This window comes from Mobula birostris, chromosome 26, assembly GCF_030028105.1.
Source record: "Mobula birostris isolate sMobBir1 chromosome 26, sMobBir1.hap1, whole genome shotgun sequence".
NCBI lineage: Eukaryota > Metazoa > Chordata > Chondrichthyes > Myliobatiformes > Myliobatidae > Mobula > Mobula birostris.
Genome location: NC_092395.1, coordinates 18,384,152 through 18,399,431, shown reverse-complemented (window position 1 = coordinate 18,399,431; position 15,280 = coordinate 18,384,152). Strand labels below are relative to the sequence as shown.

The 15,280-nt window shown below is 40.5% G+C and overlaps 1 protein-coding gene across 1 annotated transcript in view; it reads right to left on the bottom strand.

Moving 5' to 3' along the window:
- LOC140188098 (receptor expression-enhancing protein 6-like) overlaps positions 1-15,280 on the bottom strand; it is a 35,470-nt gene that overhangs the window by 19,077 nt on the left and 1,113 nt on the right. Inside the window, exon 2 of the mRNA XM_072244054.1 lies at positions 4,395-4,488. Coding sequence (XP_072100155.1) covers positions 4,395-4,488 — 94 coding nt within the window. The remainder of the gene's footprint in view (positions 1-4,394; positions 4,489-15,280) is intronic.

Genomic DNA, 15,280 nt, shown 5'->3' with positions numbered 1-15,280 from the left:
CTCCAATATTTCAGTAAGATTGAAAGAGTACAGAGAAAATTTCCAAAGATGTTTCCAGAACATAAAGACCTGAGTTATAGGGAAAAATTCAATAGCTTAGGACTTTATTCCCTGGAGCATACGGGAGGAAATTCAATAGAGGTATGCAAATTATGAAGGGTATAGATAGATTAAATGCTAGCATGCTCTTTCCACTGAGATTGTGTGAGATAAGAACAAGAGGTTGTAGGTTAAGGGTGGAAGGTGAAATATTTAAAGGGAACATGAGGGGAAACTTCGTCACTCAGAAGAAGTGCAAAAAAAAGTCAAAGTGTGCAAAAAAAAGCTGCCAGCAGTTTGATTTCAGCATTTAGCAGAAATTTGGATAAGTGTATGGATGGGAGTGGTATGGAGGGCTATAATCCAAGTTTAGGTTGATGGGATTAGGTAGAATACCAGTTTTGCATGGACTAGATGGGCTGAAAGGGCCTCACTCTGACTATGATGGAAGAACAAATGCTCTCCAGTTTTTCTATGCCATTATTTGGTCACAGTTGGTGGCATTCAGTTGAAACTGTTCATGGGGAATTGAGACCAACAAGATTAGTCTAGACCGTTTGCATAGACTTAACGAATCAAGCAGCCACTTCATGTGCTGTAATTACTAGTTCTACCAATTAACCTATGGCTTCTAGTGGAAAAGGCAATAATAATCAGCTTGCTTCCCCATCAGCAATAAATTAAGATAGATTATAACAAGTAAAACTGAGATAACAATTGAGAGACACTGAGAAACAATGTTGCAGCATATTACATTACGAACAGAAAACTACCAAAGTTAAGCAATTTTTTAAAGTTTTAGATTTCCTCGTATTCTAGCAATTTATGTGATGTATTTTACATAATACCAAGTGGTCAAACTAAAGCTGACCTACTCAGTAAAGCAAGATACATCAACAGTATTTTGGCATGTGCAGCTTCTACACTACATTGTTATATATTAAGTAAAGCAGGATGGAACTTGTAGCTTAAAAAAAAACCCTTTTTGATGGCCATAAATGACTTGCAGCTGACAACATTCGAAAGGCATATCACATAATATGAATAATTGTTAAAAATACATTTTGAGTGTGTATCTGTCATAAGCACAGTGTTCCAGGACATAGTTTTCTAGTGTATCCAATTCAAACTTTGGGTGTGCCAAGACCCCATTCACTAATCAAATCAATCACTGAAACAGAGGATTATGCCCGGCTCTACAAGATACATGAAGGCACAAGAGAACTCTGTGACCAGGGTTTTTTGGGGGTGGGTTAGTAGGGGCGGGATGCAGTGAGAAAATAGTGAGACATGTTATTGTGGAAGGTATTGTAAGGTTTACAGGATGGATATGAATATTTGGATAGACAAGGACTGAGGAGGGATAGTTGGGGTGGGTTTGTGCATAGTAGGTTGTGTCTAATCAATCTTAGGTGTTGTTGGTTTGTGGTGGGAGGGGGGGGGGGATGTTGAAGGCAAGTGGATGTTGTCTACAAGGACTTTAGCAAGGCATTTGACAAGGTCCACATGGGAGATTGGTCAAGATTCAAGGTGGCAGTCACTCTGCATTCAAACGAGGTAGTAAATTGGATTAGATATTGGCTTTATGGGAGAAGCAGAGAGTGGTAGTAGATGGTCGACTCTTGACTGGAAGCCTGTGGACTAGTGGAGTGCCACAGGGATCGGTGCTGGATACATTAGTGTTTGTTTCACATCAGGTGATCTGGATCACGTGGTTAACTGGGTCAGCAATTTGCGGATGGATCAAGATAGGGGGTGTGTTTGGGGGGGGGAGTGGTGAGAGGCTTGCAGTGGGATCAGACCAGCGGAAACTGGCTGAGAAATGGCAGATGAAATGGTTGAATAGTGGACAGTGTTGAGGTTCTTTGGTAGGATGTGACCTGGTTGGTTAGGTCTTAGAGTGAAGAGTGGGTGGTAGGTGAGGTATGAATACGGCAGTATAGTGGTGTGGAAGGTTATTTTGAGTTTGAAGAAAGCTTTGACCCTTTGGCTTTAATAAATCGAAGATGAGCAGGTGACATGGTTTATAATGAAGTAAGAGTGCAGGGAAGTGGAGTAATTGATGGAGTTCTGTGGGTTGGTATTTACGCCAATGAATGGATGATGTAAAGTTGTTTGTGTAAAGTGAAATTTACAAGACAGGATGTTGTTGGAGCTGGAGGACCTGAGCTGTTAATGAAGGATTGAACAGGGTATAGGGATGTATGGTGGGAAGTATGATAGTGTGGTGTGACTGAAGTTATACAAAATTATAAGGGGTAATAGACAGAATAAATGCAAGCAGGACTTTGTCCACAAAGTTTGGGTGGGACTAGAGCTAGAGGTCATGGGTTAAGGGTGAAAGGTGAAAAGTTTAGGGCAACAAGAGGAGAAACTTCTTCACTCAGAGGGTAGTGAGTGCTTAATAAGCTATCAGTGCATGCAAGCTCAATTTCAACTAAGAGAAGATTAGATAGGTACATGGATGGTAGGGGTATGAAGGGTTATAGTCCTGGAGCAGGTAGTTTAAATGGTTCAGTATTGACTAGATGGGCTGAATGGCTTGTTTCTGTGCTGTATTTTTCCATGACATAGCCTATCCCATTCGGCACCACAACCTATACAGTGGAGAACCAATACAGTGGATCCTTATTAATTGAGCCATTGATTAATCAGGGCATTCACCTATTTGGAACAGCTTTTGAAGAACAAAAACTAATGGAGAAGTTAGCCGGAATTCCATTTGTGTACTTGGGACACAATGCCGCTTAATTGTGACAGGAGACTATTGCCGAAGCTTCCAACTAGCATCAGCCACGTGCACTTGTGTGGCCGTTAGACACTACACCATGCCTAGAGTGAACAGCTTTTAAATAGTGTCAGTTGCATGTGTTTGTGTTCAAAAAGCAGTGATTTTTGTCACTAATCGTTAATGAGAAATAAGCAGCAGGACAATTCTGAACTGTTTTGCTCACTGTGGTTTCAGGCATTCAGGCTTGGAGATGCCAGAAATAATTAGGAGTATAAATAAAATGATTTCACAACTTCAACAAGTTAAGAACTGCAAAGAATCTAGAAGATATTGACAATCATAGAAACATAGAAAATAGGTGCAGGAGTAGGCCATTCGGCCCTTCGAGCCTGCACCGCCATTCAGTACGATCATGGCTGATCATCCAACTCAGAACCCTGTACCTGCCTTATCTCCATACTCCCTGATCCCTTTAGCCACAAGGGCCATATCTAACTCCCTCTTAAATATAGCCAATGAACTGGCCTCAACTGTTTCCTGTGGCAGAGAATTCCACAGAGTCACCACTCTCTGTGTGAAGAAATTTTTCCTAATCTCGGTCCTAAAAGGCTTCCCCTTTATCCTCAAACTGTGACCCCTCATTCTGGACTTCCCCAACATCAGGAACAATCTTCCTGCATCTAGCCTGTCCAATCCCTTTAGAATTTTATACATTTCAATCAGATCCCCCCCTCAATCTTCTAAATTCCAGAGAGTATAAGCCTAGTCGATCCACTCTTTAATCATATGAAAGTCCTGTTATCCCAGGAATCAATCTGGTGAACCTTCTTTGTACTCCCTCTATGGCAAGAATGCCTTTTCTCAGATTAGTTATTCAGTTAAATGGCAGTTTGTCCTTTGTTTTTAAAAAAAATTGTTAACTATTTCTATGATACTTCAGTTATTTGGGGCAGTCGCCTAATTGGGCCAAAATGACGTGTCCCAATTAACTGGAATCCATTGTACCTGCTTTAGTTACTCAGGGAGACAAGGTACAACAGTGTTAGGGTTACAAAATGCAGTCAGCATGCACTTTCTCCTAAGGAGATGAAGTGTCATTGAGACGATGTTAAATATATAAACTAGACATGGATATTACAATACTGTATTTTTAAAAAAATGCTCAATTTCTGTGATAATTGAAGTACGAGTCAAATTTAAGGATTTTGTTCACTTGTGAACAGGTTACATTCAATTCCCAGTTTTAGAAATTAATTTTTGACATTTCAGTTTAATTCAGCTTAAGGTCTGGCTCAGATTTTGATGTGTTAGTAGCTTGAATATTTTTGCAAATTTTGTCTGCGACCAACAAGCAAGTTGTCTGCATTCAGAATTAGAGTCAACAATTCTGTTTGCAACTTATCAAATGTTTGACAATTGAGCTAAGAGGTACTATTGTGCAGACTAATAATGTAATGCTGCTAAAGGAAGCTTTCAACTTAAATTCTTGTATTGAAGGAAAGAATGGAATCAAGAACTACAAACCCGAGTTAATAAAAAGATATAGATTTGTATGAAGTCAAAGCATGCAGTATGTTATACAAAATGTCATGGGACAGATATTTTCCTCTAAGTTCATACTCACGAAAAATAAGCTGGATACACAAAACCAATCAAATTACATAAGAGAGATGCTCCATATCCAAACACAAGATAAAGGCCAAGGATCGATACTGAACCTGGAAAAGAGACATAAATAGAAACAGTGAAATTACTACCAAAAGCAGCCTTCAACTAAGTTTCTCTCATACAAAAAGTGACAATTTAGAACAGGGGCTTCAGCCCGCAATGCTGTGCCAGTCATTTAACCTACTCCACAGTCATCTAGCACTTCCCTGCTTCATATCTCACAATCTTCCATTGTTCTTCCATCCATGTGCTTATAGAAGAGCCTCCCAAGGTATCTGACAATAAACACCACCTCCCCTCCCGCACCCCAGCAATGCATTCCAGGCACTACCCCTCTGCACAAAAAACTTACCTCAGACCTCTCCCCTAAAATTTCTTCCACTCATCTTGAAAGAATGTCCTCTGGTATTAGCCATTACAGCCCTAGGAAAAAGACGCCAACTGTCTGCTATGCCTCACAATCTTATGGACACCTATCAAGCCACCTCTCATCCCCCCTCAAAACTCTAGCTGGCTCAACTTTCCTCACAAGCTGTGTACTCTAATCCAGGCAGCATCCTAGTAGATCTCCTCAGGACTTTCTTCAAAGCTTCTGCATCCTTCCTATAATGAGGTGACCAGAACTGAACATAATTTTCCGTGTGTGGTCTAACCAGAGTTTTACAGAGCTGTAACATTACCTCCTGTCTCTTGAACTTAGTCAACGAAGGCCAATACACTGGATGCCTTCTTAACTATCCTATCTAATGTGGATGCCATCTGAAGTTTCGTTTAAATAAAAGATTAACCACAGCATTTTAAAAAAAATCCATTGTCAGTTCTCATGTGTATTTAAGATCCTAATGATTAAGACTGTTCCGGTTTCTTTCTCTTGACAAGGAAACCTCTGTTGTAGTTGTCCACATCTAAGGTTACACAGCAAATGTGCAGTTCTAAAGTCTGATTTGTCCATCACGTGCAAATCAAACCTGAATCACATTTACTGCTGACGAAAAGAGACATTAGAATCATTTGGAACTCCTTTCACTTTAGGAGCTCCGAGATGTTTAAGCAAAATAAAATTCTGGTAAGTAATCCCACTATTTGTTTACCAGATTATGTAATTTCATTTAAAAAAACCATTGAGGTAGAATTAAAAAAGGTGAAAAATAGAAAACAAAATAGTGTTATAGTGACAGAGAAAGTGCAGTTTAGGCAGACAAGGTGCAAGGGCCACGATGAGGTTGGTTGAGAGATCAAGAGGTCATTTTTAATCATCATTTGAGAGCCTTATAACAGAGGGATGCAAGACATCCTTGAGCCCGGTCATACATGCGAGCTTTTTTGTCTTCTACTCAGAGGGGAGGGGAGAAGAGGGAATTACAGGGATAGGATGAGTCCTTAATTATGTTGGCTGCTTTCCTGAGGCATTGGGGTGTGTATACAACATCAATGAAGGAGGCTGGTTTTCATGACAGTCTGGGCTGTCATCACTTGTGCTCACAGCCTCACATCTGTCAGGCAGTGCATGCAGTAAAGTGCAAGAGACAGGTGAGAAAGTAAAGCCATGATTGCTTAAAAAGGTAGGCGTTGGAAGATTGTAAAAGTAGTTAAAAAAGTGCTCCATCTATGGATACAGATGTGGGAAATGTGGACTGGCAAACCATCTTTACAAATAGTGCACAAGCCGTGCAGGGATAGAGACAAGGTCAGATTCAGGATGACAGCTCGAAACAATGGACTTCATGCCAATTCTATGGAATAAATGCTCATCAGATGCATTTAAGCCAAGATGTTGGTGCAAGAGCAACTGAGACATTTAAATTTGACTTAGGAGCAACATAATACTGAAGCAAGACATCAACCTTGAGAAGATGCATTAAAAACCATGGTCATATAGTGTCAACTGTTGACAAACATGATCTTATGGTATTACAGGAAAGATATTAGCATGAATAGAAGGTTAGGTGACTGACAGGAGGCAAAGAGGGAATTAATAGAGCCCTTTCTGGTTGACTGCCACTGACTAGTGGTGTTCCACAGGGTCGGTATTGGGACTGATACTTTTCATGTTATCAGTCAGAATGGCATGGATGAAGGAATTGATGGCTTTGTGCCAAGTTTGCAGATGATACGAAGGTAGAGGGGCAAGTAGTGTGAGAAAGCAGGGAGTCTGCAGAAGAACTTAGACAGATTGTGAGAATGGGCAAAGAAGTGGCAAATGGAATGTTGTGTAGGGGAGTGCCTCGTCATGCACTTTAGTAGAAGAAATAAAAGGCATCGACTATTTTCTAAATAGGGAGAAAATTTAAAAAAAAATCAGAGGTGTAAAGAGACTTGGCCAGGACTCCCAAAAGGTTAACTTGCAGGTCGAGTCAGTGGTAATGAAGGCAATGCAAATGTTAGCATCTATTTTGAGAGGACTAGAGTACAAGAGAGAGGATGTAATACTGAGGCTTTAAGGTATTGGTCAGACTGCACTTGGAGTATTGTGAGCAGTTTTAAGCCCCTTATCTAAGACATTATGTGTTGGCATTAAACAGGGTCCAGAGGAAATTCACAAGAATGATTTCAAGAATTAAAGGGTTAACCTTTGGGGAACATTTAATGTCTCTGGAACTGTACTCGCTGGAGTTTAGAAGAATGAGGAGGAAAATATTGAAAGGTCTGGATAGAGTGGATGTGGGGAGGATGTGTTCTATGGGGGGGGGGGGGGGGGAAAGAAAGAGGTGGTGAACTTAGGACCAGAGGGCACAGCCTCAGACTAGAGAGACTAAAGGGATGTCCATGAGATGATGAGTGATTTCTTTAGCCAGAGGGTAGTGAATTTGTGGAATTCGTTGCCACAGGTGGCTGTGGAGATCAAATAGTCAAGTATATTTAAAGCAGAGGTTGACAGGTTCTTGATTAGTCAAGGTGTCAAATGTTTTGAGGAGAAGGCAGGAGAGTTGGGTTGAGGAGGATTATAAAAATCAGCTATGATGGGATGGCAGAGCAGACTTGATAGGCCAAATGGCCTAATTCTGCTCCCATGTCTTATGGTTTTATAAAAGGGTGGTGTGAATGTGAAACAAGCTGCCAGCAGAATTGGTGAACGTGGGTTTCATTGCAATATTTATAAGAAATTTGGATAAATACATGGATGGGAGGGATATGGAGGACTAAGGTTCAGGTGTGGATCAATGGGACGAGGTGGAATAACAGTTCAGCATGGACTAGATGGGCCAAAGGGCCTGTTTCTGCACTGCAGAGCTCTGAGTCGATGACTCTAAAAGGTGGTAGGAAATTATGTCAGTAGAAAAGGAATAACGTGGGTCACAAGAGAAGCTGGTGACACTGGCCACGAGTAACTGCATCAGTGTAAAGTGACATTATGGGAAGGTGGTCCAATGAGATTTATGAGCTTACAATTTCAAGGAAAAAAAAACGCAGTGATTGATACTTTCCAGATTCAAAGAGCCCAGCATTGCATGGCACGAGTGAATTACTCCACATTTCAAAAGGAGGAACTTGCAGGGTACTGTTCTCATTTTCTGAAACCACAAGGCAAAGGAGGGAAAAAATGGGAGGCATTTTCTTTGGGGGGGGGGGGGGGGAGGGAGGACATTTCTACCCCTTGTGTTTTAGGTTAATACTAGTCTAGGTGACATTACATTAAAGAGGACTGAAGTGTCATGGAAACAAAACGGTTAGGTGTACAGATGCTCTGACACAACAGCTGTGCAAGGTGTTGGCTAAGCCCCATTTGGAGTATTACACACTGCGCTGGCTGCCAAACCACAGGACATTAAACAGGAAAGGATGCAGAAAAGTTTTGTGGATGTAACCAGAGCTGGAGGGCTCGAGTTACAAGGAGAGGCCAGACAGGCTAGGACTTTTTCCCCTTGATCACAGGAGGCTGAGGGGTGACCTTACAGGGGTTTATAAAATTGCGAGGGTAGGAGTATCCAAAACTAGAGGACAGGTCAAAAGGGACGTGAGGGGCAACCTTCCCCCCGCACCCCCCCCCCCACAGAGGGTGGGTGGGCCAGATATTGAATCAGCTGTCACAGGCAGTGGTAGATGCAAGTCCAATTAGGAAATATCAGAGATGTTTTGATGGTAAATGGGGAGGCAAGGTTTACATCAGGGCTTCCTAACCATAGGTCCCTCAGTGAATGCTAGGGGTCCATGGCCTAGAAAAGCTTGGGAGCTCCTGGTTCAGATGGATATGGACCAAATACAGGCAAAAAAAAACCCTACCTCAATTAGGCAACTTGGCTGACCTGGTTAAGATCGGCTGAAGGACCCACTCTCCATGCCGTATAGCTCAAACTCCATAACTTTAACATTACACTTCTTGATAGGTGGATTTTCTAAAGGCTTATAGTCATTCCTATGATGACAACCATTATTTACAGGCTTTTCTTACTGGAAAGCATGCAAATAAACCAGGAAATCTGGTTGATCTTAATAGGATGCAGACCCTTCGAAGGAATTCATAATGGATTCTGGGCCACTGGTACCAGCAGCTCTTAAATCAGGGATTCCCAGCCCCTTTATGCCATGGGCCAATATCATTAAGCAAGGGGTCCCTGGACTCCAGGTTGGGAACCAGTCTTGTCATTGCTCTACCTACCCTCGTACTAAAGGCAATCTAAGAATATGAAGAGCCACATTTACTTCACAAGGAAAATGGTAGCTTGCTAATGGCCGGTGTTTACTTTCTCCTCTCCAAAAAGGAAGAACAGCCTAGCAAGGCCTACAGCTTTCCCAATGCATGCCTAGCAGCCCAACCAGCTTAAGGTACAACAGAAAAACGAAGCTCCCAGTTGAAACAGAATTTCCCTTTAAGCACCTATAAGCTGACCCAATTGAACTTTGAACTCTATTGTTTAGATGGAATGTGTGGGGGACCTCAGCATTGCTCGGAGATGGACATGCTACTCAGCTGAACAGCAGGACATCACCATGGCTAACAAACAGGAGCTGAGGTGTTGACATTCAGGACTGGGCCAGCCACCTACAGATGGAAAAGGCCAACAGCAAACGGTCGCAATCAGCTGGGGTTCAGCACCTGCCTTGGGAGAGAAAACCTGAAAGCATGCTGCAAGAACTAGATGCAGTCTACACAATGGCACCAGTGAGTTCAGGAAACCTGCTTGCCTTCAGAAAATCTGTTCCATTTCTATTCAATGGTAATTTTGTTCAGAAATCAAAAGCAACTTCAAAAAAAAAAGGAACAAAAAATGGCAGAAGCATATGGAGCTAAACATATGGAACTGCTTTAGGAGTGAATTCTTGAGGGTAGGGCTGAAGCCTATCATAGTGAGAAAATTAGAAATTATCATTGTGGAAGAGGCTGAGTTAAATACATGTAAATATCCTGCTGAGCAGGGCGGGAGGTTGAGGGAGAGCAAGGCTAAAGCACAAGGAATGCATACATGATAAATTCAAAGGCAATGACAAACCCTGAACTAAGTCATCCGCAGAAACATCCTGTTAAACACAGCAATACAATTCCACTTCATAGACATGCAGACCACAAGCAGTGTGTAAATATCTACAAAATAACTTAACAGTTATAAGAAACTCACAAAAAGTCTAAAATTAGAGTCCTCTGAACAGCTCAGAGAATAATTTTCTTTCTCCATATTTTTAAATAATTGATAAAGATATGCATCATGCTGTACATCCCCCATTTTAGAATGGGAATGTTTGCTTGCAATAACTGAAGATTATGCTATCAACAGTAAAAGAAACAGGATTTATAACTCATTATTAGACCAAAGTGTTAGGTTTCATAAACTTCTGGGGTATTTACTTTAAAAAGAGACACATCAATAATTGGCAGTAGTTAGGAATTACGTCACTGGGTCTGAGCTATTCAAAGCCCTCGTCTTTCTGTCAGCTTGTCTACTCCAACAGAAGACTTTGTAAGCTTGTTCTATTTGCCCGTTTTTGACCCATATCCTTCCAAACTTTCCTTATCAATGAGCAGGTCCAAGTATCTCTTAAATATAATTGTACCCAGCTCTGCTAATTTCTTTGGCAGCTTGTTGCATATATCCAACTATCCACTGTGAAAAGCCTTCCTCTCAGATTCCCTGTAAATGTTTTACCTCTCACCTTAAAATGTCATTAAACCATGCTAGTCCTTAGTTTAATCCACACAAGGCAAAGTAGGAATATAATACCATTAAATACAGAGATGCAGGACAAGTCAAGCTTCAAGTTAACATGCTTAAAACAATTACCTTCAGGAGCTCTGGATTTAACTGTCCTTTGCTTTCCATTAAAAAAAAATTGACGAGTTAAAATCTGTTCCCATATTTCCTTAAAAAGCTAAAACCACACAAATTTGGAATTCCTACACAGGTATTATCCTGAATTCCTAAAAAACAGAATATTGTAGGTATATGACTGACAATACAGTATTAACAATACCCTACAATAATTATTTTAGCATGAATGCTGAATGTATTCAGTTGTGTTACAGAGATCTTTTGCCCCAGCAAACACAGTTTAAAATGCAAACAATATACATGTCATTTTTAAACATTATGCGAGGATGTATGGCTGAAACAGCAAACAGGTGCTGTAGAGTTATAGTTGATAGCAAAGCAAATACTACAGGTCACAGGATCATCCTTGACTCAATTTTTTTTTTTTAAAAAGGAATGCAACCAAGTGAAATAAGGTTCTTTAACCTCAAACACTTCCTTAATTCTGGTTGCAGAGGCAGTTTGTTGAAGATAGAAGTTGCAAATTGTATCAATTACTTCCATGATCCCAAATGAAAATAAAACTTTTACAGCTTAATTGGATCAGCTCTGAGGCAGTTGGGCCAAAGTGCATGTAGTGATCCAACTACATTCATTGTGGTTATCAAGTGAACAATTTAGTCAAAGAAAAGAGCAACCGCTTTTGCAAAACACCAACTTTTCCATATTTGTGTTTCAAGTTCAATGTGATATTAGCTGGGAACATTGTGCTCGAGACCTTGAACGGAGATATTCCCTAGTAACATGCAAATGTTGCAAAGCACTAAAAGTACAAATTTGAACATATTTACATATTCTACTCATGGGATTACAGTTCATGTCATTACTTGATCATGCACAGAGAGAACACGTAGATAAACCAGACATGACTCTTGAATCAGAATCAGGTTTAATATCACTGACACGTTGTGGAATTTGTTGCTTTGTGGCAGCTGTACACAAAAAAACTAAATTACAAAAATAGAGCAAAAATTCTGAGGCAGTGTTCATAGGTTGGTTCATTGCCTGTTCAGGAAAATGATAAGGGAAGAAGTTATTCCCAAAACATTGAGTGTATGCCCTCAGTCTCCTGTACCTCCTCTGATGGAAGTGAGAAGAGACCATGTCCTGGGTGACGGGGCTCTTGGCAGTTTCTGCATAGAGCCTTCACATTTTATATCACTAGCAAAATTCACTTGAGCATATTCATCTTTGGGATTGAAGATACTCAGGGAGGTTTTGAACACATCCATTCCTCTGTGTGCGTGTGTGGCAGAACTATGAACAATCATATATTTACAAAATAAGGGGCTGGCTACCTTGCACTGAGATGCATAGAGATGTCTCAGATGTTTCTGCCTCAGAGGGTGGCAGAGACCAGACAATTAGATGCATTTAAGGTGGGGATAGATTATTGCTTGTAACATTGAGGAAATGAGGGTTTTTTGGGGATCTGGCACAGAGAAGGGGTTAAGACCAGGAAAGTTCAGCCAGAATCATACTGGATGATAGGCAGATTTGAAAGGTTTTCATCTTTTCCTCCTCTGAAGAGCCTAGTGCTGGTCATATAGGCGGATTGGCCTGTCCAGCACACGAGAGCTAGTGTAAAAAGGGCCTTTTTTTGCTGAGACACTAATAGCAGGTAGCTCTTCCTTTGAGTGAATTGGGGATTTTGCAGTCCCTTGTTATGCTGTATTGGCTGTAAAATACAGTGGTGTAGTGGTTAGCACAACTCTTTACAGCACCAGTAGCCCAAGTTCAATTCCCACCAGTATCTACAAGGAGATTATATGTTCTCCTCATGACCACGTGGGTTTCCTCCAGGTGCTCCGGTTTCCTCCCACAGTCCAAAGACACTCTGGTTGGTAGGTTAACTGGTTACTGTAAATTGTCTTGCAATTAGGTCAGGGTTAAATCAGGGTTGCTGGGTGGCACAGCTCGAAGGGACACAAGGGCCTAATCTGCGCTGTATCTCAAGAAATAAAAAAAAACTGCCCCAGGCACTGTTGAATATATTAGAGATATACAGCTTGGCAAAAGGTCCTTCCAATCCCCCCATTAACACTAGTGCCATTTTTGCTCTCACCATATTCCGATCAACCATGTACTCCCCTCCCCCACCCATTCAACCACATACTTGGGGTAACTTACAGTAGTTAATCTTCCAACCTGCATATTTCTGGAGGATGAGAAGAAACTCATATGATCACAGAGAGGTCAGGATTGAACCCAGATTGCTGGAACGGAGGTAGTATTCAGTATCTAGAGTATCTAGCTGTGTTACTATTGTTACTAATAAAATAGTCATTGTGAAATAAAAAGATAAGCAGACTACCAATCTGATAGCAGTTCACTATTATCAGAACACAATGCTCCTCGTGTTTTGCAATATTCCAAACGGTCCATTGCTACCAGAAGTGAAACATCTATTTGAACTTAGCACAAATCATTTCGTTCTAGAAGGCTAACTAGAAACAGCAAATGTTATTAAACACAGGTTGAGTAGATGATGGAAATCTAGAGTAACACATAAAATGCTGGAGGAACTCAGCAGATCATGCAGCATCTATAGAGGGTAATGAGCCTTAATGAACTGCCTCGGCCCAAAATGTCGACTGTTTATCCCTCCCCATTGATGTTGCTTGACCTGCTGAGTTATTCCAGCATTGTGTGTTTTATAACAATAGTACAATTTATTATTTATGACTATTTTGCTTAATTTTTACAAACGCATCAGTTGCCGAGAACTTGTTTCACTTTCAGCAACTTAAAGTTCAGAGATAGACAAAGCAACCAATAAATCAATAAAGTTCCAGCTTTGAAGTTGATCTCTGGGTGTGAAAAGAAAGTTCCAATTTACAATTTACATTAAAACAGGAAAAGAGTTGTTAAATAAATCTCAATGGTTGAAACACCATCAAAATAAAGATTGGGTGTTTTTCATGTGGTAGATCATCAATTTATTAATTGATCTCATTAAAATACAAACCTCTTCATTGATGCAAAATAGATAACACATCACAGCTGGTTCTTACAAATTAAGGCAAGATTTTTCTTCACAGAATTACAAGAGTGTTACCCATTTTCCAATTCAGCTGGTTACATCTCCAAATTTAAGTATGGAGCACACAGAAAATAAACAATTGTTCTTCCACCTTCAAATCAACATAAAATAACAAGCCTAACCTGGAATTGCACATGGAAGCAACATCAGAAGATCTGCAAACTTCTGAGAGCAGAATTGCTGCACTTGTTAAAGACTAAAAATATGCAAATACTTGCACTGCACCAAATGAAAATTCATGGACTAAAGCATCAGCCTGAGTTACAAGGATGATTACTCTGGATTTGAGAGAGTTTTTAAAAAGTTTGGCATAACAGAGCACTTTCTAGTCAAGGTGTCAGAAATTGGTGGATTTATGGTGTAGTTAGATTGAGAAAGCTAGTGAAAAATAGACAAGGATTTTGAACGTTGTTGAAGTGAAGACTTTTATAACAGCACTGTAACAATCTTATTTTTAAAATCCCACTGAGTTTCTAGAAAGGGTACAATCAAATGTGATAATAGACTCAAAGAAACAAATGTACAAAATAGTTTCACTGGCCTAAATGACCCATGTCAGTTTTCATACTCCATTGTAACTACTGAATTGGGGTGTAAAATTAACATTGTGAATTTTCCAGTAATTATGGCACAATTGTTCCTGCATTTTTTCCTCCTAGCTTTCAGTAGCAGGTGTCATGCTACGTGAATCTGGCTACTTCATAGGATAAATTATTACCATGAGTTTTTATCATCTCCAGTCTGAGTATGAAACCACCTCGGTTGCTCTCTCCTTTGTCTTTTCTTTATTTTGCAAACTCCTCTTTCTTTGTTCACTGTTCGCTCTTGTAACACTTAATAAAATCGCTCAGCAACAAGTTTTATGCCTCTTTCTTGACTTCCAAAGGACGTTTGGACCTCAAACGCATCAGGATGCAAAACAGAACCTTCCCCATTTTCACTTATCAATAGGTATTAATAAATTTTGCTGTTCTACTTCTAGCTTTCTCTCAAACAAATCCGCACATTTCTCTTCTTCAGCATACATGTTGGCAAATTAGGCAGTCTAATTTCTCTTTGGTAGTTTTTGCCTCAATTCCTAAATGGATTTTGTAACTTCCATTATGCCTCTCAGTTTTGGTTTGCACCAAGGGAAACATTTCTTGTATCCACTTTAAGGACCCTATCTCAACTATCAAGTCACTCTAAAGATTCTTATGGGTGGGCGGGGTAGAGATAAGTCTCTACTAAAGGAGGGGTAAGGCGCTCCTTCCATCCGCTAGCCTACAGGTCACACTTGGACAAGGTAAGCATCTGCTTAGCACCCTCCCCCCACACCAGTCAGGGTCACGTGAAGTCATTGGAGCAGATGGTCATGGGAGCAGATGGTCATATGAACAGCTGGTGCATATCACAAGTCTTGGTTATGTGACCACTGATCAGGCCATTTCTGAAAAGTATTGATTACGGCCAGGGTTACCAGTCTTGTAAAGACACTGCCCAGGAGGAGGCAATGGTGAACCATTTCTGTAGAAAAACTTGCCAAATATAATCATGGTCATAAGACTATGACCATCA